Source organism: Oncorhynchus masou, chromosome 18 (genome assembly GCF_036934945.1).
Source record: "Oncorhynchus masou masou isolate Uvic2021 chromosome 18, UVic_Omas_1.1, whole genome shotgun sequence".
NCBI classification, from domain to species: Eukaryota; Metazoa; Chordata; class Actinopteri; order Salmoniformes; family Salmonidae; genus Oncorhynchus; species Oncorhynchus masou.
Window position 1 is genome coordinate 23,361,008 of NC_088229.1, and position 26,350 is coordinate 23,387,357.

General features: G+C 41.8%; 2 protein-coding genes across 6 annotated transcripts; one reads left to right on the forward strand and one right to left on the reverse strand.

Moving 5' to 3' along the window:
• The first annotated feature begins 2,681 nt into the window (after positions 1 to 2,681).
• Positions 2,682 to 22,610, forward strand: LOC135504245 (F-box only protein 44-like). 3 transcript variants are annotated; one of them, XR_010450111.1, is made up of 7 exons: positions 2,682 to 3,403; positions 8,038 to 8,296; positions 8,404 to 8,521; positions 9,408 to 9,503; positions 9,605 to 9,740; positions 10,144 to 10,250; positions 11,040 to 11,683. XR_010450111.1 is itself a non-coding variant. In XM_064922625.1 (6 exons), exons 1-6 carry the CDS (start codon positions 3,194 to 3,196, stop codon positions 19,509 to 19,511), a joined length of 966 nt encoding a protein of 321 aa, XP_064778697.1. In that variant the 5' UTR covers positions 2,682 to 3,193; the 3' UTR covers positions 19,512 to 22,610. The 3 variants fall into 3 exon arrangements, 2 of the variants coding, with proteins under 2 accessions (XP_064778697.1, XP_064778698.1); XM_064922625.1 differs by lacking the exons at positions 10,144 to 10,250; positions 11,040 to 11,683 and adding an exon at positions 19,365 to 22,610; XM_064922626.1 differs by lacking the exon at positions 10,144 to 10,250 and having other exon boundaries at positions 11,040 to 11,681.
• A 127-nt stretch (positions 22,611 to 22,737) lies between these two features.
• On the reverse strand, positions 22,738 to 25,903 carry LOC135504246 (cell division control protein 42 homolog). Of its 3 annotated transcripts, none has more exons than XM_064922627.1 (6): positions 25,796 to 25,902; positions 25,221 to 25,351; positions 24,962 to 25,034; positions 24,752 to 24,861; positions 24,352 to 24,549; positions 22,738 to 23,663 (listed from the first exon to the last, which is right to left on the reverse strand). In XM_064922627.1, the coding sequence occupies exons 2-6, from the start codon at positions 25,323 to 25,325 to the stop codon at positions 23,574 to 23,576; spliced, it is 576 nt and encodes a 191-aa protein (XP_064778699.1). In that variant the 5' UTR covers positions 25,326 to 25,351; positions 25,796 to 25,902; the 3' UTR covers positions 22,738 to 23,573. The 3 variants fall into 3 exon arrangements, with proteins under 3 accessions (XP_064778699.1, XP_064778701.1, XP_064778702.1); XM_064922629.1 differs by lacking the exon at positions 25,796 to 25,902 and adding an exon at positions 25,702 to 25,791; XM_064922630.1 differs by lacking the exon at positions 22,738 to 23,663 and adding an exon at positions 23,678 to 24,106 and having other exon boundaries at positions 25,796 to 25,903.
• Between the last annotated feature and the right edge of the window lie 447 nt (positions 25,904 to 26,350).

A 26,350-nucleotide genomic window follows, 5' to 3' on the forward strand; every position in this document is an offset into this window, starting at 1 on the left:
CGTGTCCTCATCAGGGTCTTGACCTGACTGCAGTTTGGCATCGTTGCCGACCTCAGTGTGCAAATGCTCACCTTTGATGGCCACCGGCACACTGGAGAAGTGTTCTCTTCACGGATGAATGCTGGTTTCAACAGTCCCGGGCAGATGTGTATTGCGTTGTGTTGGTGAGTGATTTGCTGAGGTCAACATTGTGAACAGAGTGCCCCATGGTGGTGGTGGGGTTATGGTATGGGCAGGCATAAGCTACAGGAGACAAACACAATTGCATTTTATCGATGGCAATTTGAATGCCTAGAGAGAACATGACGAGATGCCATTCATCGGCGGCCATCACCTCATGTTTCAGCATGATAATGCACAGCCTCATGACGGAGCTGTAAAACACAAAAGGGGGCATATTTGCACGTTATGGTCTTGTGAAGGCTGGCTGAATTCTGGAAAAGAGTATCTTATCTTAGCATGTCTACAGATTCTCCCTTCTTCCTGTTTTTGTTTGCTTGGAAATCTTGATACTGGAGACTGTTATTTGAAGAAACTGTTTAACCAAGGGTTGGTTATCCTCCTAAAATGTCAAGTTATGTATCACTAGATTTGATTTTATACAAGATTATGGGTATACTGGGCAACTTTCATAAGGCCTTGATGCCTTAAATGGAATACAGTACGACTAAAGGAGTCTGCATTGAGAAAATGCCCACGTCAGGAGAGATACGTGTTTAGGCAATCCCTAGCTGCTGGCCTGCTCAGTCCTGGCCCTGGGGGTCTGCCATCCTGTGGGTTGTCACTCTAGCCTTGGCCTAACACACCCAAAACCAATAATGAATATTTCACTAAGATTCTAAAGCTGAGTCGGATGTGTTGGGTTGGGGCGCTGCAGAGGGTGAGATGGTTTGTTAAAGAAGAATGGTAGAAAGTGTAAGCAGAGTGAGCTGAAGACAGGAGGAGAAATGGAAGTGAATGATCGGAGGTGGTAGGTGTGGTGAAGTTCTCAGAGCCTGAGGCTTTGCAACGAGGGTCAGGATAAAGATGAGTCTGATAGTAGGGGTGAAGTTTTTGAAGTTTTTGGAAAAAGTGGACCCTTGCCTTTTGGCTGAACTATTTGTAATTTCAGGTAAATGTGAAAGTTGACCAACTGAAGGGGAAGATTCCTGGTGTTTGTGATGTTCGTCGTTTGGGGCGCGCAGGAAGGGTGGCGTGAGTGGTGAAACAGAAGAGTCGTTGTCTGTTCTTTTGAGTTTTAATGTTGTGTCTTTACCTGATAAAGAGATGTTCGGATATACTGTATAAGGTATCCTGTACGAGCTTTTGTGCTGAATACATTACATTGTTACAGGTGTCAAGCTTATGGGCATGTGGCAGAAGTGTGAAGGAGGGAGGTTCCTATGTGTGACAAGTGTGCAGGAGGGCATGAAGCAAAGAAATGTGTAGCATTGGGGAAAGTATTGGTATGTGTGTGCGAGGGTGGGTGTGCACATGGTTGTGCGAGACTTCCCAGCTAGCAATGAAGAATCTGCCCAGAAGCCGGCCCTCTTCCGGGGGGCCGGAACTGATTGAATTGGCCCAGTGTTGGACTCGGCCTGGAATCAAAATGAATGACTGCCCTGAATCGGCCCAAGTATATCGGGCCGTTTCCATCTACCGGAATTCAGCTGACTTTGCCGGCATCTTACCAGAATCCCCCCAGAAGCAGCCCGATGCAAATTTAAATAAATGTATACAAAATTACCTGATTTAGTCATTTTAAATATTACTATTATACATTTTATGCATATAAATTATACCCATCCACCCCCTAAAAATATATGTTGGACCGTACACCTGGGGACTCTATCAGCTGCATGCGCCTGGCCCTCCACCGGAGTCGCTACAGCGCGATGAGATAAGGACATTCCGGCCGGCCAAACCCTCCCCTAACTCAGAAGATGCTGGGCCAATTGTGCGTTGCCTCATGGGTCTCCCGGTCGTGGCCGGCACGGGTATCGAACTAGCATCTGTGGCAAAGCAGTTTTCACTGAGATGCATTGTCTTAGACCGCTGCACCACTCGGGAGGCTCCATCCACAAAGTTTTGAATGCTTATAAATTGCGTTACATGAAGTACTAAAATACTACTTAATCTGGACTCTGAAAGAATTTAATTTAAATGTTAATTGCATTTTTTGATCACAGAAACAATAAATAAATAATGAAATTTATATAAAGCGGCCTGTGTAATCATCTGCCAGAGAGTAGCCCCAATCGGCCTGAGACCCAAGTAATACATTTGGGCCAGATAACTCACACCAGAATCGGCCCAAGCTCAATCCCCGCATCCTAGAAATAAGTAATACTGCCTAAGGCGGCCCAGGGTCACATGACGTCGGCTGAATCTGACTCTGGAGTGCCCCGACTCAGACAGAATTGGCCCAAATCCACTGTGCTAGCTGGGTTGACATCAGAAGATTTACAGGGTGTGTTAAGGGCTGGTGTCCCATCCTTTCATGCTGTTGGCCTGAAGTATGACTAAATAGATTTAAATAGTCTAGTAGGGTGGTGTGTGTTTTGATGTAGTTTTTTTGTGAGTGTAGTGTAAATGGTAGGGTATTTTTATTTATTTAATCAATGTATAAGGGAGTTACACCCCAGTCTAGTAGGTGGCGGTAATGCAACATTTATTGGATGCCAACCGCCGTTAAACCTCATCGAAGAAGGACAGGGGCGAGGAAGGAAAACTAACAAAAATGCTGTAAACTTATGTTAAGTCGTGCTGACGTGATTAACATGCAAGTAAACAGTACCTTTCGCGTTTAAGTTTATAGTACAAGCTCATAGACAGGGTAACAAATTTGGAGGCATAGCTGGGAGTTATTTACATGTGAGCACAGGCCCATATTCATTGAACGGAAAACGAATGAGAGACGTTTGAGAGTAACTAGCTAGCTAACGTTAGCGGGCTAACCACGCAACGGATTTCTAGCTATCTTGCCATTGCCTGCATTGTCGTTATTTCCACGTGAGTAGGAAAATATGAATCGAGAAAGAGAAACGTTGTTGGATGAAATCGAACAGAGTTTATGGACTTTAACTGAGGACAATTTACGGCACCTGTGTGTACGTTGTGGAATAGGAGGTGTGATGACTCTGAAGTGAAAGGAAAGAGCCGTCGCGCATTGCGGCGCAAACTGATTCAAGATTACTGTGAGAAGGAGGATTTAATGGAATCGGAGGATGAGGGAATATTTTGTCTGTTACAACTGAAAGACGAAATAAAAATAATATCAGACTCGGAGGATGCTGCGAACCGTCTGCCTACAAGTCCTAGCCAGTCGGCGCCAACGACGCACTTGGACAGCGAACCCAGCGGAGAGACAGGAGCTGCGGCAGGACGGAAAGAGGAGGTAGGGGGTCCTCAGTCAAGCAGAAAGGTGAGCCCAGCTACTGAAAGGCATACACCACAGAGAGAGAGTGGAGTTAGTATGCCCAGTCATAAAGACTTTTAAAATCCACGGACAGAGAGATCAGAATCAGAATGCGAAGCTCAGCTTCAGCAGCCTAGAACATCAGATTGAAAATGTACTGAGAAAAGGATACACTGAATTAGAAATCATAGAAGCAGTAATCAGAGCTGTGAGCCCAGGGTTTTAAGATGAGGTGTTATATGGAGGAAAAAACAGACATGACATTCTACACACTAAGGCAAATCTTGAGGACACATTATGCAGAGAAGGACACCACTGAATTCTATCACAAGTTCACTAAGGCAACAAAAAGAGCCTGGAGAGTCTGCCTTGAACTTCCTAGTCTTGAACCTGAGACCGTGTTATCAGCCTTAGCTCGTGCCCAATCAGGAATGAAATATGGGTGAGTTAGTCAAGAGCCAGTGCCTGCACACCATCGTTACTGGATTAACAAACGATAACGTCAGGACAGAGATGAGTGCATCTCCAGAATTTTAACACCAGTCATGAACTGTTGCTTGAGAATGCAAATTGCTCTGGGCAATGAAAGCAAACACATGCAAAAGGCCAGTATTTGACGTGAGTTCACACCCACATGAGTGAACGCACTACAGAGTGAGGATAATGGGGATAACGGAGAGGAATGTGCACAGGCAGAGCCCCCACAGACCACAGTCCGAAAACAAAATAAATACAATTGATGCACGCGATCAAAGAACTGACATGTAGCATCATTAGTAAAGTCAGTGCAAGGCCAGGGTGACAGTTAGGAATCGCTCCAACAGAAAACCCAAGTACAACCAACAGGGAGAGAAGAAAATTCAAAAGTTGTTATGAGACTGGTCAACAGACTGGTCATCAGACTTGCCAGCATTGCTACAATTGTGGCAGTAGGATCAGGGGCAACGCACAGCCATTGGGAAAAGCCTGAGGGTCACAACCATGGAACGGTGTGTGACCTTAGATACGTCTAGTTCCATCCAGTGTTGCTGCAGTGTAAAGGGAGAGAGAACCTCAGAGTTTAAGATGTGTTCATAAAGCTGCCTATTGTTCCAACAGGATCATTAGAATCAGCACCAACCTACATTTAAGACTGCTCGCAAAATGAAAGACCAAAACTCACCTTGTCCCATGACACAGAGAGAGTGGGGACCAACTACTCCAGCTACCCCAGAACATTGTAATGTAGCACAGCTCATTGGAAATAAATGTCAAGTGTGGTGTTATTTGCAGGGCGTAAATACGCAAGCACTATGAGACACGGGCTCAGGTGTCCATAAGTAATGGAGAAGACAAGCACTATGGGACACAGGGAATCAGGTATCCATCATAAGTGAGGAATGGAGAAGACAAGCACTATGGGACACAGGGAATCAGGTACCCATCATAAGTGAGGAATGGAGAAGACGAGCACTATGGGACACAGGGAATCAGGTACCCATCATAAGTGAGGAATGGAGAAGACGAGCACTATGGGACACAGGGAATCAGGTATCCATCATAAGTGAGGAATGGAGAAGACGAGCACTATGGGACACAGGGAATCAGGTATCCATCATAAGTGAGGAATGGAGAAGACGAGCACTATGGGACACAGGGAATCAGGTATCCATCATAAGTGAGGAATGGAGAAGACGAGCACTATGGGACACAGGGAATCAGGTACCCATCATAAGTGAGGAATGGAGAAGACGAGCACTATGGGACACAGGGAATCCATTGTTTTCTTTTAAATGTAAGTGCATATCATATAATGTCATTTAGTTTGAATTGAGGAGCAGATTCAATCGCATCTCCCAAAAATGTTTTCATGCATGAGCAGAACAGACAATGGGTGTTATGAACCTTGCACTCATCCAGGCCAAGGTGGCGAGACACGGTAGTGATGGGTAGGACTCTCTGGAGCAACCACTTTAGACCAAGCAACCTTCATGTTCACAGCCTTGTCTGTCACCAGTGCAAATACCTTCTGTGGTTCAAGGTCATTGATTACTGCCTTCAGCTCATCTGCAATGTAGAGACCGGTGTGTCTGTTGTCCCTTGTGTCTGTGCTCTTGTAGAATACTGGTTGAGGGGTGGAGATGATGTACTTAATTATTCCTTACCCACGAACATTTAACCACCCATCAGAGATGATTGCAATACAGTCTGCTTTCTCTATGATTTGCTTGACCTTCACTTGAACTCTGTTGAATTCTGCATCCAGCACATTAGTAGATAAAGCATGTCTGGTTCAATGGGTGTACGCTGAGCGAAGAACATTCAGAAATCTCTTCCAATACACATTTCCTGTGAGCATCAGAGGTGAACCAGTTGCATACACAGCTCAATCAAGACATTCATCAGCATTTCTCTGACTACATTCCTCCATTGAGTAAAAAAACTTCTGATTCCAGGAGGACCCTGAGCTGTTGCTATCGATAAGATGTCTGATTCATAATTTAAAACACAAATAGAAGTAGAGACTTTTGTCAGAGGTTGCTTGTTGTGAGCGCTGAGGGAACTTTATGCACTTGGCCAGACGATTCTGCATCTTTAAATTCTTCACATGATTTGGCACAGTATTTGCAAATGTACACAGCTTTTCCTTCTACATTAGCTGCCGTGAAATGTATCCACACGTCAGATAGTGCCCATGGCATTTTCTTGTATAGATTAGAAGAAAGTGAGTAAAACATTTTTTTTTTAAATAAAGTTCCATGTACAGGTAAATAGTTAAGCAGTTAGATTAAACGACTCCTTTGTAAGATGCATGTTTTAAAATGAAACGTATGGAAACAGGTGAATTAACACTCCTCAGTTAGCAGGCTCAAGCAAGCTAAAAACCCACAACTGAGAGTCATTGCATATTGCTCCCGCACTCTGACACAAGCAGAGAGAAACTATCACCTTCACCCGGGGAAACTGGAATTCTTGTCCCTCAAATGGACAATGACTAAGCAGTTCCGAGATGACCTCTTTGACCCCTTGACATATATACTAACTACAGCAAGACTGAATGCCACCGGTCATCGCTGGGTGGCGGAGCTATCTGACTTTAATCCCACACTGAAGTATCGTCCTGAAAATGTAAACACTGACGCAGACTTTGTCACGTTCTTCTTTGCATGCTGAACATTACATGGAAGAATGCACCGAGAAACACTCACCTGAGACGGTAAAAGCAACACTCAATAATGTTCAGACACAACAGAATGACTGTGTAACTTGGATATCCACAGTCACACTAAGGCCATCGGTGCAAGAGGAGCTGTTAAGGTGGGAACAGTTACAGACCGACTGTCTCCACACGATCTCATGCAGGCTCAGATAAAGGATGCAGCTGTATGGTGAATCTTGGAACTGAAAAGGCAAAGGACTAAGACAAAACCAACAATGTCAACAAAAGTCATGCTAAGTCAGTTACTGCAAGAGTGTAACAGGCTCCATGTCTCACCAGAGGGATTATTACAAAGGGAAACAGCAGAAAGGACACACGTTGTGGTACCAAGTCAGTACAGAACACTAAATGACAAGTACTTAGGCACTGAAATGGCCCATCTAGGAACAGAAAGAGTGTTGAACTTATTAATACGAACGCTTTTATTGGCCACGCATGCAACATGGCATTGAACAATTTATCACTAAAGTGTGTATCAAACGAAATAGACCCCTTGTAATAACTAGGGCTCCAAAGCAACATGTACGGGCTACAGGTCCTTTCCAGATTTCAATTGACTGTGTTTGGAGAAGAGCAGAGGGTGCTACGAGTACATTTTAGTTATTTTAGATAACTTTACAAAATATGCACATGCCAACTGATAGACTGATAGAAACTTCACTGTGAAGGAGTGCCAACCTGTCCTCAGGGAGACCCACGAAGAGGACAGTGGGTTCAGCCTGGCAGAGGAGGCCCAGAGACATCCTAACCTATAACAATTTAGTGCTGCCAAGCTCTTATCAGGATACGAACAAGAGATTCTCTTATTATTAATGAACAGTACCTTTCGCTTTGGAGTTTATATTATAAGCTCATTGAAAGAGTAAAATAAACATTTGTTGTAGCCGTCAATGAGCTTGCTGCACCCGCTACTGAGAATTTTGATAATTTTTCAGCAGCAAACTGCTCTAACTCTTCAACGTTTGAGGGGTGCCTCCACCAACTGCTTTTTTCAGCTTTTGGTTTTGGATGTGATTCAGATCTGGACTCGTTGCTGATTCAGATCTGGACTCCAGAACAGTCCAGCATCTCTTGTTAACCATTCCTGGTTGCTTTTTGATGTGTGTTTGGGGTCGTTCTCCTGCTGGAAGATCTACAACCTTTAATGAAGACCCAGTTTTGGACACTGTGCTGAACATTGGACTCAAACAGCTGGTGATCTTCTGATTTCATGATGCCTTGTGCACATTCAAGGCATCCAGTACCAGAGGCAGCAAAGCAACCTCACAGCATTATCAAACCTCCGTCACCTTTTATTCTAGGGAGTTATTTTATTTTCACTTAATTTGGTCGTAAGTAAACACAACACTCATCTGTATTGCCAAAGAGCTATAATTTTGTTTAATTCGTCCATAGTACAAAATGTCTCCCATGTCAACAAAACATCCATTCTCTTGTTCAGTTCACAGGCATGCTACCTGTGCTCCCTCTAGAAGTCCTGGAGGAGATGCTCCTAAATGTCCCTCCACAGCAGGTGGTGTGTGTCTGTCGACTTGTGTGTCGTGAGTGGAAAGAAGTGGTGGACAGTGATTCCCTTTGGAGAGAGAGGTGCCGAAGAGAAGGATACCAGACATATGTGACTAAACTACCTAAAGACTGGCGTTTGTTTTACTTCTTGTGTAAGAAGAGACGTAATCTTCTCAAGAACCCCAGAGCAGATGGTAGGAGTCAAAACAACAATGTCTAAATTCTCTGTTGGTGTATGGGGGGTCCTGTTATTAACCCCAGAACCCACATTTCAAATCCCTCCCTTACTATTTTTCTCCAGATAAATTCAAGGGCTGGCAAATTATGGAGAATGGAGGGGATAAATGGAAAATAGAGTCAGTGGAAGAAGTGCCGCTTCCTGACAACACTGTCCAAAAGTACTTTGCGACTTCTTACTCGTGAGTATACTACTATACCATTTTAGTTTTTCAGTGAGAGAATATCACTTGGTCCCACTTCGTTTCACATCCACATTGGTGTTGTATTTATTTTCCAGCTCTTCTAATACATTTGAACGGTAATAATGCCTATGATGCAAGATGGATACAGTGCAATTGACAATGACCTTGCTGTCTAGCCCAGGGTTGGGAGCCACAAAAAAATCTGAACTCATCATGGGAGTCCTCAGTGGCTCGCGGGGCTGCATACCCACATCCATACTCCCAGCGTGCGAGCAAAACATATTAGTGGCCCTCTTGACAGTGGAGAGAAAAAGTTTTAGATTTAATTTCCTGCAATTGTACACATTTTTCCATGGGGCATAGAGAAATTGTAGTGGTTTTAAATCAAGAAGGCATTTTGCAATGGGGCGGAGAAAGAAATGCAGTTCTACAGCGTATTTCCAGCAATTCTCCAATTTGTGCCAAAGGGCGGAGAGAAATGTTTGCGGTATTTAATATTTTTGATGGTGACGAACAAAATCAATGGGGGCCCGGGTCTGTAATACGACCATGATTAAGACAAGTTTAGAGAGTCACTCAATTAGCCTACGTCAGCAAAAACCTTTAAGGTTGGTAAGTTAGCTCGCCGCTGGACTATCAGTGACTAACATAAGAGAGAATCTGCTGATGCACAACCTAATTTTGAGATTGCACCTTGTATATTCTACTATTTACATTTTATTTAACCTTTATTTAACTAGGCAAGTCGGTTAAGAACAAATTTTTATTTACAATGAGTTGCCCATCCCTGGTCTAGCCTATATGGACACTTAGTTGGCTGCTTACTATCAACCTTGGTAAATGTGTTGGCTGTGTGTGTTGTCTTGTCTTTGGTTCATCTCAGGACCTGCAGGAAGTCTCAGCTGATTGACTTGGAGAAAGAGGGTTACAGGCCTTCTTTCATGGATGACTTTCAACCCGACATCATTATATCCGACTGGTGAGAGGAATATTAGAATTTTGTCATTCAGTGTCTGCTACTCTATACTTGTCAGAGGAATAGACTACTGTACAACTTGTATGTTTGTGTGTCCATATCAGGTATGCTCCACGGAGGGAATGTGGCGCTAAATATGAGATCTGTGTTGAGTTGCTAAATCATAAGAAGCAGCCAATTAAGAAGTTTAGTCCAGGAACTGTCATCTTTCAAAACTGGGATGATCATAAATGGAATCAGGTAAAACCTTCAGACTAAGATAATTCTCCATATACATGGGTCTGTAAATAGCTGACTACACAATCAACAATGTGGTTTCTCCTTGTCTTGTGTTTTACTAAGATTGTGTGCATTAGACATTTTCAGTGATTGCATTGTAAGATGTTTGTTGTATTTATTTGCACCAAAAAATACTATTAATAGACAAACAGTGCAGATAAAAACAAGGTAAAAAGGTGTGCATGTGAGGTTGTAAACCTAAGAAAGAACTATATATTAGTATCAGTCGAAGTTTGGACACTTACCCATTCCAGGGTTTTTCTTTATTTTTACTATTTTCTACATCCAAGACATCAAAACTCTGAAATAACACATATGGAATCATGTAGTAACCAATTTTTTTTTTTTACTTTTTATATTTGAGATTCTTCACAGTAGCGACCCCTTGCCTTGATGACAGCTTTGCACACTCTTGGCATTCTCTCAACCAGCTTCATGAGGTAGTCACCTGGAATGCGTTTCAATTAACAGGTGTGCTTTGTTAAAAGTTAATTTGTGGAATTTCTTTCCTTAATGCGTTTGAGCCAATCAGTTGTGTTGTGACAAGGTAGGGTTGGTATACAGACGATAGCCCTATTTGTCAAAAGACCAAGTCCATATTATGGCAAGGACAGCTCAAATAAGCAAAGCGAAACGACAGTCCGCCATTACTTTAAGACATGGGGAACATTTCAAGAACTTTGAAAGTTTCTTCAAGGGCAGTCGCAAAAACCATCAAGCGCTATGATGAAACTGGCTGTCATGGGGACCCGGACAGGAAGGGAGGTAACTGCACCTCAGATTGCAGCCCAAATAAATGCTTTACAGAGTTCAAGTAACAGACATATCAGAATCAACTGTTCAGAAGAGACTGCATGCATTAGTCCTTCATGGTCAAGTTGCTGCAAAGAAACCACTACTAAAGGACACCAATAAGAAGAAGAGACTTGCGTGGGCCAGGAAACACGATCAATGGACATTAGACCGGTGGAAATCTGTCCTTTAGTCTGATGAGTCTAAATTTGAGATTTTTGGTTCCAACCGCCTTGTCTTTGTGAGATGCAGAGTAGTTGAACGGATGATCTCTGCATGTGTAGTTCCCGTGAAGCATGGAGGAGGAGGTGTATTTGCTGGTGACACGGTGGGAACTACACATGCAGAGATCAAGATGTATTTAGAATTCAAGGCACACTTCACCAGCATGGCTACCACAGCATTATGCAGCATTTTGCCATCTAATCTGGTTTGCACTCAGTGGGGCTATCATTTGTTTTTCAACAGGACACTGACTCAAGCTGTGTAAGGGCTATTTGACCAAGAGAGAGAGTGATGGAGTGCTGCATCAGATGACCTGGCCTCCACAATAACCTGACCACAACCCATTGAGATGGTTTGTGATGAGTTGGACTGCAGAGTGAAGAAAAAGCAGCCAACAAGTACTCAGCATTTGTGAGAATTCCTTCAAGACAGTTGGAAAAGCATCCCAGGTGATGCTGGTTAAGAGAATGCCAAGAGTCTGCAAAACCGTCATCAAGGCAAAGGGTGGCTACTTTGAAGAATCTCAAATATAAAATATATATTTTTGGGGGGGTTACTACCTGATTCTATGTGTTATTTCATAGTTTTGATGTCTTTACTATTATTATACGATGTAGAAAATAGTAAAAAATAAATAAAGAAAACCTTGAATGAGTAGGTGTGTCCCAACTTTTGACTGGTACTGTGTATATACAGTGCCTTCGGAAAGTATTCAGACCTTGACTTTTTCCACATTTTGTTATTAAATAAAATTGTATTGGTCACATACAGGTGTTTAGCAGATGTTATTGCGGGTGTAGTGAAATCTTGTGCTTCAAGTTCCGACAGTGCAGTAATATCTAACAATTTCACAACATATACCTACTACACACACATCTAAGGAAGGGAATTAAGAATATATAAATATATGGACGAGCAATGTCAGAGCCGCATAGAATAAGATACAGTATATGAGATGAGTGCAAGATATGTAAACATTACTAAAGTGACGAGTTCCATTTATTAAAGTGGCCAATGATTTCAAGTCTGTGTAAAAAGGCAGCAGCCTCTGTGCTTGTGATGGCTATTTAATTAACAGTCTAATGGCCTTGAGATAGAAGCTGTTTTTCAGTTTCTCGGCCCCAGCTTTGATGCACCTGTACTGACCTTGCCTTCTGGATGATAGCGGGGTGAACAGGCAGTGGCTCGGGTGGTTGTTGTCCTTGATGATCTTTATGACCTTCCTGTGACATTGGGTGCTGTATGTGCCTTGGAGGGCAGGTAGTTTGACCCCAGTGATACATTGTGCCATACCAGGCGGTGATACAGCCCAACAGGATTCTCTCAATTGTGCATCTGTAAAAGTTTGAAAGGGTTTTAGGTGACAAGTCAAATTTCTTCAGCCTCCTGAAGTTGAAGAGGTGCTGTTGCGCCTTCTTCACCACACTGTCTGTGTGGGTAGACCATTTCAGTTTGTCAGTGATGTGTGCGCTGAGGAACTTGAAGCTTTCCATCTTCTCCACTGTTGTCCCATCTGTGGATAGGTGGGGTGCTCCCTCTACTGTTTCCTGAACGCCCGTCAGGCGGTAAGCAAATTGAAGTGGGTCTAGGGTGACTGGTAAGGTGGAGGTGATATGGTCCTTGACTAGTCTCTCAAAGAATTTCATGATGACAGAAGTGAGTGCTATGGGGCGAAATTGATTTAGTTCAGTTACCTTTGCATTCTTGAGTACAGGAACAATGGTGGCCATCTTGAAGCATATGGGGACAGCAGACTGGGATACGGAGAGATTGAATATGCCCGTAAACACACCAGCCAGCTGGTCTGCGCATGCTTTGAGGACGCGGCTAAGGATGCCGTCTGAACCGGCAGCCTTGCGAGGGTTAAGACGTTCAAATGTCTTACTCACGTCTGCCTTGGAGAAGGAGAGCCCACAGTCCTTGGTAGCGGACTGGGTCAGTGGCACTGGGTTATCCTCAAAGCGGGCAAGGATCAGGTTTATCGTAATTGCTGGACTATTAAGCGCACCTGAATATAAACCGCACCCAATGAATTATTAAAAAATATGTATTTTGTACATAAATAAGCCGCACATGTCTATAAGCCGCAGGTGCCTACCATTACATTGAAACAAATGAACTTTACAAGCCGTGTTTCGTTTAAAGGCCGTGCAACAAAAATTAAACATTGGCCTACCAAGAAAGTCATTGGTCACTATCTTCCTCCTCCTGTGCACTGAAACCACTGAAGCCATCTCCTTCGGTGTCGGAGTTGAATAGCCTCAATTGCTTCATCCGATGTTGGATCGTTTTCATTGTCGCTCTCGTTACTTTCATCCGGAGGCAAATACCCCGCTGAGCTCATGCCGCCCCTTCAACACGCAGCAGTCTAGCCTTTCGAAACCCGTTGATGATAGTGGATTTTTTGACAATGCTCCACGCTGTCTGGACCCACTGGCAGACTTGACCATAAGTTGCTCTTCGCATGCGGCCCGTTTTAGTGAAGGATTTCTTCCCACTTGTCATCCAAGCCTCCCACTGAACAAGGAGCGCCACCTTAAATGCACGATTTACACTGATGTCGAGTGGCTGCAAATACTTTGGGCCATCTGCTTTTCTTCCCTTTGAAAGCTCTTGTTGTCTTTTTGCACTGAGTCAGTTCCTCACGCTGCTTTCCAATGTCTTATCATCGACTCATTAACTTCTTGCGTCGAGCAATCCCGGATCCGGGATCCTATTTATAGCCTCAAGCTCATTAGCATAACACAACGTTAACTAGTCATGAAAATCGCAAATGAAATGAAATAAATATATTTGCTCTCAAGCTTAGACTTTTGTTAACAACACTGTCATCTCAGATTTTCAAAATATGCTTTTCAACCATAGCTAAACAAGCATTTGTGTAAGAGTATTGATAGCTAGCATAGCTATAAGCCTAGAATTCAGCCAGCAACATTTTCACAAAAACAAGAAAAGCATTCAAATAAAATCATTAACCTTTGAAAAACTTCAGATGTTTTCAATGAGGAGACTCTCAGTTAGATAGCAAATGTTCAGTTTTTCAAAAAATATTATTTATGTAGGACAAATCGCTCCGTTTTGTTCACGTTTGGCTATGAAAAAAACCTGTATCCAGTTATAGCCTCAAGCTCATTAGCATAATGTAACGTTAACTATTTATGAAAATCGCAAATGAAATGAAATATGCTATCTCTCAAGCTTAGCCTTTTCTTAACAAGTCTCATCTCAGATTTTCAAAATATGCTTTTCAACCATAGCAAAACAAGCATTTGTGTAAGAGTATTGATAGCTAGCGTAGCATTTAGCGGGCAACATTTTCACAAAAACCAGAAAAGCATTCAAATAAAATAATTTACCTTTGAAGAACTTCGGATGTTTTCAATGAGGAGACTCTCAGTTACATAGCAAATGTTCAGTTTTTCCTGAAAGATTCTTTGTGTAGGAGAAATCGCTCCATTTTGTACATCATGTTTGGGTATGAAAAAAAACGAAAATTCAGTCATCAAAACGGCAAACTTTTTTCCATATTAACTCCATAATATCGACTGAAACACGGCAAATGCTGTTTAGAACCAATCCTCAAGGTGTTTTTCACATATCTCTTCATTGATATCGTTCGTGGAAGTCTACTTTCTCCTCTGAATCCCATGGAAAAATACTTGCAGCTGAAGATGACGCACCAATTTCAACGGAGGACACCGGGCGGACACCTGGCTATTGTAGTCTCTTATGGTCAATCTTCCAATGATATGCCTACAAATACGTCACAATGCTGCAGACACCTTGGGGAAACGGCAGAAATTGTGGGCTCATTCCTGTCGCATTCACAGCCATATAAGGAGACATTGGAAAACAGAGCTTCAAAAATTTTGCTCATTTCCTGTTTGAAGTTTCATCTTGGTTTCGCCTGTAGCATCAGTTCTGGGGCACTCACAGATAATATCTTTGCAGTTTTGGAAACGTCAGTGTTTTCTTTCCAAAGCTGTCAATTATATGCATCGTCGAGCATCTTTTTGTGACAAAATATTGCGCTTAAAACGGGCACGTTTTTTTTTATACAATAATGAAATAGCGCCCCTATAGATTCAAGAGGTTAAGGCCAAGCTCCCGTGCAGCAGCTCTTTTTCCTTTTCCAACAGCCAGATCGATCGCCTTCAACTTGAAAGCTGCATCATATGCATTTCTCCGTGTCTTTGCCATGATGAGGGTGACAAAATTACTACCGTAATCAGAATGATGGGAAGTTTGAGCACGCTCGATTTACGTCACATTATGTGACGGTGCTCAGTTTTTTGGCGCCATGAATCTTGTGAAAGCGGGAAAAATCAGAAATTAGCCGCGTCATTGTATAAACAGGTTCAAAGCGTGGGAATAAAGTAGCGGCTTATAGTCCGGAAATTATGGTAGCTTGTCAGGAAGCAGGACGTTGGTGTCCGCAACGTGATAGGCTTTCCTTTTGTTGTCGGTGATTGTCTGTAGAACCTGACACATACGTCTCTTGTTTGAGCGACTCCACTTTGTCTATATACTGACATTTTGCCTGTTTGATTGCCTTGCGGAGAGAATGACTACTCTGTTTGTATTCTGCCATATTCCCAGTCACCTTGTCGTGGTTAAATGTAGTGGTTCGCTCTTTTAGTTTTGCTCAAATGCTGCCATCTATCCACGGTTTCTGGTTAGGGTAGGTTTTAAGTCATTTGGTACAACATCTCCTATACACTTCCTGATAAACTCAGTCACCGTCTATGTATTCATCAATATTATTTTCGGAGGCTGCCCAAAACATATCCCAGTCCGGGTGATCATAACAATCTTGAAGCGTGGATTCCAATTGGTCAGACCAGTCTTGAATAGTCATTAGGACAGGTACTTCCTGTTATGTTACAGCCTTGATATAAAATGGATTAAACAATCTACAAACAATACCCCATAATGACAAAGCAAAAACAGGTTTTATTTTAATATTTTGGCACATTTGATAACAAATAAAGAAATACCTTGTTTACATAAGTATTCCGACCCTTTGCTATATGAGATTTGAAATTGAGCTCAGATGCATCATGTTTCCATTGATCATCCTTAATGATTCTTCAACTTGATTGAAGTCCACCTGTGGTAAATTCAATTGATTGGACATGATTTGAATATGCAAGCACCTGTCTATATAAGGTCCCACAGTTGACTGTGCATGTCAGAGCAAAAACCAAGCCATGATGTTGAAGGAATTGTCCGTAGAGCTCCGAGACGACAGCATCTACAGCATTGAAGGTCCCCAAGAACACAGTTGCCTCAATCATACTTAAATGGAAGAAGTTTGGAACCACCAAAACTTTTCCTAGAGCTGGCCGCCCGGCCAAACTGCGCAATCGGGGGAGAAGGGCCTTGGTCAGGGAGGAGACCAAGAACCCAATGGTCACTCTAACAGAGCTCCAGAGATCCTCTGTGGAGATGGGAGAACCTTCCAGGAGGACAACCATCTCTGCAGCACTCCACCAATAAGGCCATTATAGTAGAGTGGCCAGACCAAAGCGAGTCCTCAGTGAAAGGCACATGACAGCCTGCTTGGAGTTTGCAAAAGGCACCTGTCCGATGTAACCAAGAATTGGCCTGAATACCAAGAGGAGACCTGGCACCATCCCTACGGTCAAGGTGGTGGCAGCATCATGCTGTGGGGATATTTTTCAGCAGCAGGGACTGGGAGACTAGTCAGGATCGAGGGGAAAGATGAATGAAGCAAAGTACAGAGAGCTCCTTGATGAAAACCTGCTCCAGAGCGCTCAGGACCTCAGACTGGGGCGAAGGTTTACCTTCCAACAGGACAACGAAGCACGCAGCCAAGACAACGCAGGAGTGGTTTCGGGACAAGTCTTAATGTCCTTGAGTGGCCCAGCCAGAGCTCGGACTTAACTCGATCTAACATCTCTGGAGAGACTTGAAAATAGCTGTGCTGCAACTCTCCCCATCCAGCCTGACAGAGCTTGAGAGGATCTGCAGAGAAGATTGGGAGAAACTCCCCAAATACAGGTGTGCCAAGCTTGTAGCGTCATGCCCAAGAAGACTCAAGGCTGTAATTGCTGCCAAAGGTGTTTCAACAAAGTACTGAGTAAAGAGTCAGAATACTTATGTAATATTTCAGTTTTTTGTATTTTTTATAAATTTGCAAACATTTCTAAAAAAACATTTTTTGCTTTGTCATTTTTTGTTATTGTGTGTAGATTTGATGAGGGGAAAAATACTATTTAATCCATTTTAGAATAAGGCTGTAACACTTTCCAGAAAGCACTGTACACTGACTGGTAATGTACAGTTGAAGTCGGAAGTTTACGTACACTTAGGTTGGAGTCATTGAAACTTGTTTTTCAACCACTCCACAAATGTCTTGTTAACAAACTATAGTTTGGGCAAGTCGGTTAGGACATCTATTTTGTGCATGACACAAGTAATTTTTCCAACATTTAATTACAGACAGATTATTTCACACCTATTATTTCAAACCTGACTGTTACACCAGCTCTGTCAGGAGGAATGGGACAATATCCATCCAATTTATTGTGGGAAGCTTGTGGAAGACTACCCAAAACGTTTGGCCCAAGTTAAACAATTTAAAGGCAATGCTACCAAATACTAATTGAGTGTATGTAAACTTCTGACACACTGGGAATGTGATGAAATAAATACAAGCTGAAATAAATCATTCTCTCTACTATTATTCTGACATTTCACATTCTTAAAATATACTGGTGATCCTAACTGACCTAAAACAGGACATTTTTACTAGGATTACATGTTTGTGAATTGTGAAAAACTGAGTTTAAATGTATTTGGCTAAGGTGTATGTAAACTTCTGACTTCAACTGTATATACAAAACAGATACAGTGCCTTTGCGAAAGTATTTGGCCCCCTTGAACTTTGCGACCTTTTGCCACATTTCAGGCTTCAAACATAAAGATATAAAACTGTATTTTTTTGTGAAGAATCAACAACAAGTGGGACACAATCATGAAGTGGAACGACATTTATTGGATAACTTTTTAACAAATCAAAAACTGAAAAATTGGGCGTGCAAAATTATTCAGCCCCTTTACTTTCAGTGCAGCAAACTCTCCAGAAGTTCAGTGAGGATCTCTGAATGATCCAATGTTGACCTAAATGACTAATGATGATAAATACAATCCACCTGTGTGTAATCAAGTCTCCGTATAAATGCACCTGCACTGTGATAGTCTCAGAGGTCCGTTAAAAGCGCAAAGAGCATCATGAAGAACAAGGAACACACCAGGCAGGTCCGAGATTCTGTTGTGAAGAAGTTTAAAGCCGGATTTGGATACAAAAAGATTTCCCAAGCTTTAAACATCCCAAGGAGCACTGTGCAAGCGATAATATTGAAATAGAAGGAGTATCAGACCACTGCAAATCTACCAAGACCTAGCCGTCCCTCTGAAATTTCAGCTCATACAAGGAGAAGACTGATCAGAGATGCAGCCAAGAGGCCCATGATGAACTGCAGAGATCTACAGCTGAGGTGGGAGACTCTGTCCATAGGACAGCAATCAGTCGTATATTGCACAAATCTGGCCTTTATGGAAGAGTGGCAAGAAGAAAGCCATTTCTTAAAGATATCCATAAAAAGTGTTGTTTAAAGTTTGCCACAAGCCACCTGGGAGACACACCAAACATGTGGAAGAAGGTGCTCTGGTCAGATGAAACCAAAATTGAACTTTTTGGCAACAATGCAAAACGTTATGTTTGGTGTAAAAGCAACACAGCTCATCACCCTGACCACACCATTCCCACTGTCAAACATGATGGTGGCAGCATCATGGTTTGGGCCTGCTTTTCTTCAGCAGGGACAGGGAAGATGGTTAAAATTGATGGGAAGATGAATGGAGCCAAATACAGAACCATTCTGGAAGAACACCTGATGGAGTCTGCAAAAGACCTGAGACTGGGACGGAGATTTGTCTTCCAACAAGAAAATGATCCACAACATAAAGCAAAATCTACAATGGAATGGTTCAAAAATAAACATATCCATGTGTTAGAATGGCCAAGTCAAAGTCCAGACCTGAATCCAATCGAGAATCTGTGGAAAGAACTGAAAACTGCTGTTCACAAATGCTCTCCATCCTACCTCACTGAGCTCGAGCTGTTTTGCAAGGAGGAATGGGAAAAAATTTCAGTCTCTCGATGTGCAAAACTGATAGAGACATACCCCAAGCGACTTACAGCTGTAATCGCAGCAAAAGGTGGCGCTACAAAGTATTAACTTAAGGGGGCTGAATAATTTTGCACACACAATTTTTCAGTTTTTGATTTGTTAAAAAAGTTTGAAATATCCAATAAATGTCGTTCCACTTCATGATTGTGTCCCACTTGTTGTTGATTCTTCACAAAAAAATACAGTTTTATATCTTTATGTTTGAAGCCTGAAATGTGGCAAAAGGTCGCAAAGTTCAAGGGGGCCGAATACTTTCGCAAGGCACTGTAGTTCCCAATTAAACAAAGCACAGTAATTACAATTGAACATGAAAATATGGTTTCTTCAATGATCCTCTTCCATGTTTCAGATGACCCATGTGTTCAAGAATTATGGACCAGGTGTGCGGTACATCCGATTCATTCATGGAGGAAAGGATACTCTGTACTGGGCCGGCTGGTATGGAATTCGGGTCACCAACAGTAGCATCGAGATCTGCCCATCGGTGGACAGATAGCTTTCGGTGTTCCTATTTACTCTCCCAAGAGGTTACATGTGAACATTGTGCCCACCTGCAAGCTTTACTTTGGCATCTGTACCTTAGCATAGTGTACACCTTGTTCTGTCTTTTCTGCCTTTGGCACCCTGTTTCCATGTGGATATAGACAATTCTAGCTATAGAATATATACTTTTTAATATATTACTATTAATTTTCCCCTAGTCTGATTTAGTGCCTGTTTTTGTGCACTCTGTTCTAGTGAGTCCTTGTGGACACTAGAGAGAAACAGAAGACAAGAACGTGTTCCTCAGTCTTGTCTTTCTGTGATGGGGTTAGAGTATTTTGTATTTTAAACCGTAAGAAGGATATAGTAGTAAGAAAACAGAAACCACTGTTTATTGCAACCACATCGAGCTGTTGTCGTCAAGGGAAAGGGTGGCTACTTTGAAGAATCTCAAAATATATTTTGATGTAATGCCTTTTTTGGTAATTACATGATTACATATGTTATTTCATAGTTTATGTCTTTACTATTATTCTACAATGCAGAAAATAAAGAAACCCCGGAATGAGGTGTCACCTTTTGACTGGTAATGTACAGTTGAAGTCGGAAGTTTACATACACTTATGTTGGAGTCATTAAAACTTATTTTTTTTTTATTTTACCCCCCTTTTTCTCCCCAATTTCGTGGTGTTCAATTGGTAGTAGTTGCTGTCCTATCGCTGCAACTCCCGTATGCCTCGGGAGAGGCGAAGGTCGAGAGCCATGCTTCCTCCAAAACACAACCCAACCAAACCGCACTGAATCTTTTTTTATGTTTAAAAAAATAATAATTTGCCCTTTTTCTCCCCAATTTCGTGGTATCCAATTGTTTTTTGTAGCTACTATCTTGTCTCATCGCTACAACTCCCGTACGGGCTCGGGAGAGACGAAGGTTGAAAGTCATGCGTTCTCCGATACCCAACCAAGCCGCACTGCTTCTTAACACAGCGCGCACCCAACCCGGAAGCCAGCCGCACCAATGTGTCGGAGGAAAAACCGGTCAGCATGCACTGCACCCGGCCTGTCACAGGAGTCGCTAGTACCAGATGAAATAAGGATATCCCTGCCGGCCAAACCCTCCCTAACCTGGACGGCTGAGACAGAGCCTGGACTCGAACTCAGAATCTCTGGTGACACAGCTGGCACTGCGATGCAGTGCCTTAGAACACTGCGCCACCCGGGAGGCCTTAAATCTCGTTTTTCAACAACCCCACAAATTTCTTGATAACAAACTATAGTTTTGGCATGTCGGATAGGACATCTACTTTGTGCATAACACAGAAAAGTTTTCCAACAATTGTTTACAGAAAGATTTTTTCACTTATAATTCACTGTATCACAATTCCAGTGGGTCAGATGTTTACATACACTAAGTTGACTGTGCCTTCAAACAGCTTGGAAAATTCCAGAAGATGTCATGGCTTTAGGAGCTTCTGATAGGCTAATTGACATCATTTGAGTCAATTGGAGGTGTACCTGTGGATGTATTTTAAGGCCTACCTTCAAACTCAGTGCATCTTTGCTTGACATCATGGGAAAATCAAAAGAAATCAGCCAATACCTCAGAAAAATAATTGTAGACCTCTGGTTTATCCTTTCCAAATGCCTGAAGGTACCATGTTCATCTGTAAGTTTAAAAACCATGGGACCACGCAGCCATCATACCGCTAATAAAGGTGATGCATTCTGTCTCCTGGAGATGAACGTACTTTGGTGCGAAAAGTGCAAATCAATCCCAGAACAACAGCAAAGGACCTTGTGAAGATGCTGTAGGAAACAGGTACAAAAGTATCTCTATCCATTGTAAAACGGGTCCTATATCGACATTACCTGAAATGCTGCTCAGCGAGGAAGAAGCTACTGCTCCAAACCCACCATAAAAAAGCCAGATTATGGTTTGCAACTACACATGGGGACAAAGATCATAGTTATTGGTGAAATATTCCCTGGTCTGATGAAACAAAAATAGAACTGTTTGGCCATAATGACCATCGTTATGTTTGGATGAAAAGGGGGGACGCTTGCAAGCCGAAGAACACCATCCCAACCGTGAAGCACAGGGGTGGGAGCATCATGTTGTGGGGGTGCTTTGCTGCAGGAGGGACTGGTGCACTTCACAATATAGATGGCACCATGAGGAAGGACAATTATATGGAAGCAACATCTCAAGACATCAGTCAGGAAGTTAAAGCTTGGTCGCAAATGGGTCTTCCAAATGGACAATGACCCCAAGCATACTTCCAAAGTTGTGGCAAAATGGCTTAAGGACAAAGTCAAGGTATTGGAGTGGCCATCACAAAGCCCTGACCTCAATCCTATAGAAAATGTGTGGGCAGAACTGAAAAAGCGTGTGCGCTCTCGGAGGCCTACAAACCTGACTCAGTTACACCAGCTCTGTCAGGAGCTTATTATAGGAAGGTTGTGGAAGGCCACCTGGAACATTTGACCCAAGTTAAACAATTTAAAGGCAATGCAACCAAATACTGAGTATGTAAACTTCTGACCCACTGGGAATATGATAAAAGAAATGGTGAAATAAAGCTCTCTATTCTGACATTTCAGATTCTTAAAATAAAGTGGTGATGCTAATTGACTTAAGACAGGGAATTTATACTCTGATTAAATGTCAGGAAATGTGAAAAACTTAGCCAAATATATTTGGCTATGTAAACTTCTGACTTCAACTGTAGGTGAATTAGACAAGGATTTTATTTTTATTAAAAAGACTGCATGGAGGCTTTAAACAAGGCAGACCGACCAAAGGAAAGAAAGCAAAGTGAACTTGAATGTAAATTTGTATGTACATAACCATCTGACAAAGGACACCTTAAGAAATAGTTAACTTTTGTAAACATTTTATTTGTTAACATATACAGTATATGAGGATACACAACCTTACTATATGTATGAAGATCATTATTTCAAGTGTTGGTATAACTGTTTGTAAAACTAATACTTTTCAATTCAATTATATAATGTAGGCTAATTTGGTTGTACTGCAATCCTGTCGAGATTGCTTCTTATGCCTTTACAATATTAAATAAATGTAAGTGTACGGTCCTTGTTTCTTCAACTAGTGTGGAGTGAGTGTCATCCTCTATGCCAGAACACTGACAATACAATATACTGAGAGCCCATACTTTAATCAGGGGCATATCAGCACTCCTACTCTTGAGAATGAATCAGAAAGGAATGCACACTTTAGAATTTTAAACTTTATTTGGTTGATACATTTCAAGAAATTCACTTATACTCAAATTGTGACAACGGAGATGCACATTTTTGTATAAAACAAATAAACATCCTGTAAGATTCTGTTCCTGTCAAGGAGGAACAATCTGTCAACTGAGTGAAATTCTAAAGCAAAAGTCTCATGGTGGTTTTACACTGCAACAATGAGCTGTTTCATTCAGAGCAGTAAAGACTTAAGTGCCTAGAATGCAATAGAGTATGTGACATCAGACAAGGCATTTGCTTTAAAAGACAAAAAGAAAACTATTATACTGCCTTGACAAACATAGCATATGTTGTAACTGGGTTGGCACCAACATATCATTGTTACTATCGACTGTTACAGAATCTATTATCACTTTCCCAATTGAAAGGGGATTTATGTTCACCTCAGGTGTTCATGAAAACATTATATACACCTGAAAAAGGGGAATCATAAAAAATAAAAAAACTTTGGGAATATTGCCGACAGTATTGAAGGTAAAATTGTTTTGTCCTGTTGTCACTGGTCCCAATCATCAGCTGTGTGTGTCTGACCCACACTTCTGATAAGACTATGCTGCCACCAATCTGTTTCACTGAAAAATACTGAGATGGCTCAAGGAATGATGTGTACTACTACATAAGAGGGTTATATTGCAAAGGTTCTAGTAGAGATCAATCTAGTTCACACACTACTTTGCAAACATTGTAAAAATATTTGTGTCAGTTACCAATAGGAGTGAAGTAACGTTGTGCAATAATGGTTTGCTTTTCTCCGAGTAGTGTTGATGAAATGCTCTAACCAATAGAAGAGAGGAAATGCTCAGAGCAGCACACATTTGCGCCTCTTCTTGGGTTCCGGAGGCTCCAGGGCAGCCAGTATTGCCTCATCAAACACATTCTTTAGTCCTTTCTGCAAACACAAAACATGAATGTACCAAATACATTTTTTACCTTGCAGTGTGTAACCACAACTGGTAATACCATCTTATAACAGGAAAACAAACTCAGCTGCTGCCAATTAAGTGCCAAACTGGACATGTTCTCTCTCATAGAAAAATACAGGTTAGCATCCTTGCCATGAAGGCCAAGGTAGTATGGGTTGTTATGACTAGGCTAGGTGTAAACAAAATCGACATTGAAATGAAAGAAGTTAATGGGCACGCATTTAAAAAGAGCATCTTGGTTATTTACTTGACAAATAGACATTCCTTTACATTAAACAACGCAGCAGACGATCAGAGGCAAAGCAAATATTTTAAAAGACCGCCGTCAAAACAGACAGCACTTTCTCTGGGTTTCAGGGGGTTCTAGAGCTGCTAGGATAGCTTCATCAAATACATTCTTCAGACCTCGCTATAGAGAGGGAGGAGAAAGAGGGGAATATGACCAGTGTTAGATAGAGGTTAGTTAGCAGACATACAAGAGTAAAGTGCATTCGGACGGGTTTCCAATACTAGGCCACCACTAACACAAAGAATGAAGGCAAGACAAGCTTAGCACAAAGACAACACAGACTAGATGCACATTAACATAAGTTGCTATTATGCAAGTCATAACTCTATTCCCTATTTTCTATAAGTTTTAGATAGAAGTCTCACCTGTGTTAGGGCAGAGCACTCAACGTATTTGACTGCTTTCAGGTCACGGGCGAGCTTCTCAGCTGTCTCAGGGCTGATGGGCTTCTGTTTGTTCTTGGCCAGCTTCTCTACTGTGGAAGGGTCATCTCTCAGGTCAATCTGAGTTCCAACCAGCAGGAATGGTGTCTTCGGACAGTGGTGAGTGATTTCAGGTACCCACTGCAAGAGAGGAAACATTATTTTCAAACAATCAGAAAAGTTAGTCCATCAGAATGTGTCATAACTAGCATCTTCCCCATCACTTCACATGTTACCAATTTAACATTCCATTTAACCTACTAGAAATAATGTATAATTTAGTCAATATTCCTTTATTAAAACGTGTGCATTGTATGCTTCAAGGGCTTGGCGTTGTACTCACCTTTTCTTTAACATTCTCAAATGAAGAGGGTGAAACACTAGAGAAACAAACTAGGAAAACATCAGTCTGGGGATAGCTCAAAGGCCGTAACCTGTCATAATCCTCCTGACCTAAGGAAACATAACGTGTTGATTAAATGTGAATAGCATTCAACCAGAAATATGATCTATTCAAATTGTGAACATGTCCTTGAAAAGGATCCACTCTTACCTGCAGTATCAAATAATCCTAGGGTGTAAGGTTCACCTCCAATCATGACAGTTACTGCATAGTTATCAAACACCTGTGATGAGAAAATGAAAAGAATGAGATATCCTGTCCTGTTCCATGATTAATCTGAATGGTGGTTATTGAGAAGAACAAGCTACGTCTCTTTAAAGCTTGTGAAACACGAGAATGAGACACCTAACTCTGGTGATCAATAATCACTGTGACTGAGATAAACCCAATGTATAGAATATACACATACTGTTGGTACATATTCAGAGGGGAATTTGTTGGTTGTGTATGAAATCAAAAGGCAGGTTTTTCCCACCGCTCCATCTCCAACCACAACACATTTAATCGTCTGCATATTTGTGTTCTCTGTTTACTGTATGTCTGAAAGAGAAAAGACAAAGAAAAAAGTTCCGCATAAGTTAGCTACAAGACTTAAGACGAGTGGCAGGGAAGACGTATCCAGTAGTAGCTGGTTGTATGCTACGAACGTTAGCTAGCTAACGTCTGAAACTGGTTTCCTATGTGGCTAGCAAGCCAGGTCTAAATGAAGAAGTTGTAGCAACAACCAACTACAGACCCAATAAATATGACAAAAGATAACTAGCTACAATAGATACTTTGCTCTAACTAATTTAAACTGACGTAGCTAATGTTTGCTAGCTATCTAGGTTGGTGTTCGCAGATCTCAGTTTCATATTCATTTTATTTGTTACTAACGATGAATGACAAACCTATAGCTAAAACACCTTCATGAACAGCGTTGGTATCATTTCAATTGTTAGCCTATTGATGATGATAACATGTAATTCGAATGATTTCCCTTACCTCTTTCTTCTTCTTGCGCGTTTCCGGCAGACTAGACGCTGTATTGCTGCCGGTCTCAGATCGGAGGGAGAATTACACATTTAAATATCTAATAGCCTATCAACTGTAGGTGCAGGCTGGTGCAATAAAGACCGACAACAGTTTCCTTTCTATTTTGTCTCTGCCTGTCATTTGAGCCCAAGATTGTTACAAGCAAAAATTCAGTTACACCCAACTCGCAGAAAAGTGTCCTCAGCAATATTTTTGATTTAACTAGGCAAGTCAGTTAAGAACAAATAATTATTTACAATGAGGGCCTACACCATCCAAACTCGGACGTGCACCGCCCTATGGAACTCCCAATCACAGGGACTGTAGTGACACCTCTTACACTAAGATGCAATGTCTTAGACTGCTGCATCACTCATCAATATAACAGGGCATGCTTCAGCAGGGGTGTCAAAGTCAAATGGACGGAGGGCCAAATAAAAAATTTAGCTACAAGCCGAGGGCCGGACTGTTCGAATGTTCATTGAAAATTTTTTAAATGACGCATATAGTCTAGTGAACCTAATT

Excerpts from the sequence above, each read along its gene's own strand:
- LOC135504245 (XM_064922625.1), top strand. The coding sequence starts at position 3,194 with ATGGAATCGGAGGATGAGGGAATATTTTGTCTGTTACAACTGAAAGAC. Across the intron at positions 8,297-8,403 it reads CAAGAACCCCAGAGCAGATG|ATAAATTCAAGGGCTGGCAA; the intron begins GTAGGAGTCAAA and ends ATTTTTCTCCAG. Across the intron at positions 9,504-9,604 it reads GACATCATTATATCCGACTG|GTATGCTCCACGGAGGGAAT; the intron begins GTGAGAGGAATA and ends TGTCCATATCAG.
- LOC135504246 (XM_064922627.1), bottom strand. The coding sequence starts at position 25,325 with ATGCAGACGATTAAATGTGTTGTGGTTGGAGATGGAGCGGTGGGAAAA. Across the intron at positions 24,862-24,961 it reads AGGATTATTTGATACTGCAG|GTCAGGAGGATTATGACAGG; the intron begins GTAAGAGTGGAT and ends ATGTTTCCTTAG. Across the intron at positions 24,550-24,751 it reads TTGAGAATGTTAAAGAAAAG|TGGGTACCTGAAATCACTCA; the intron begins GTGAGTACAACG and ends CCTCTCTTGCAG.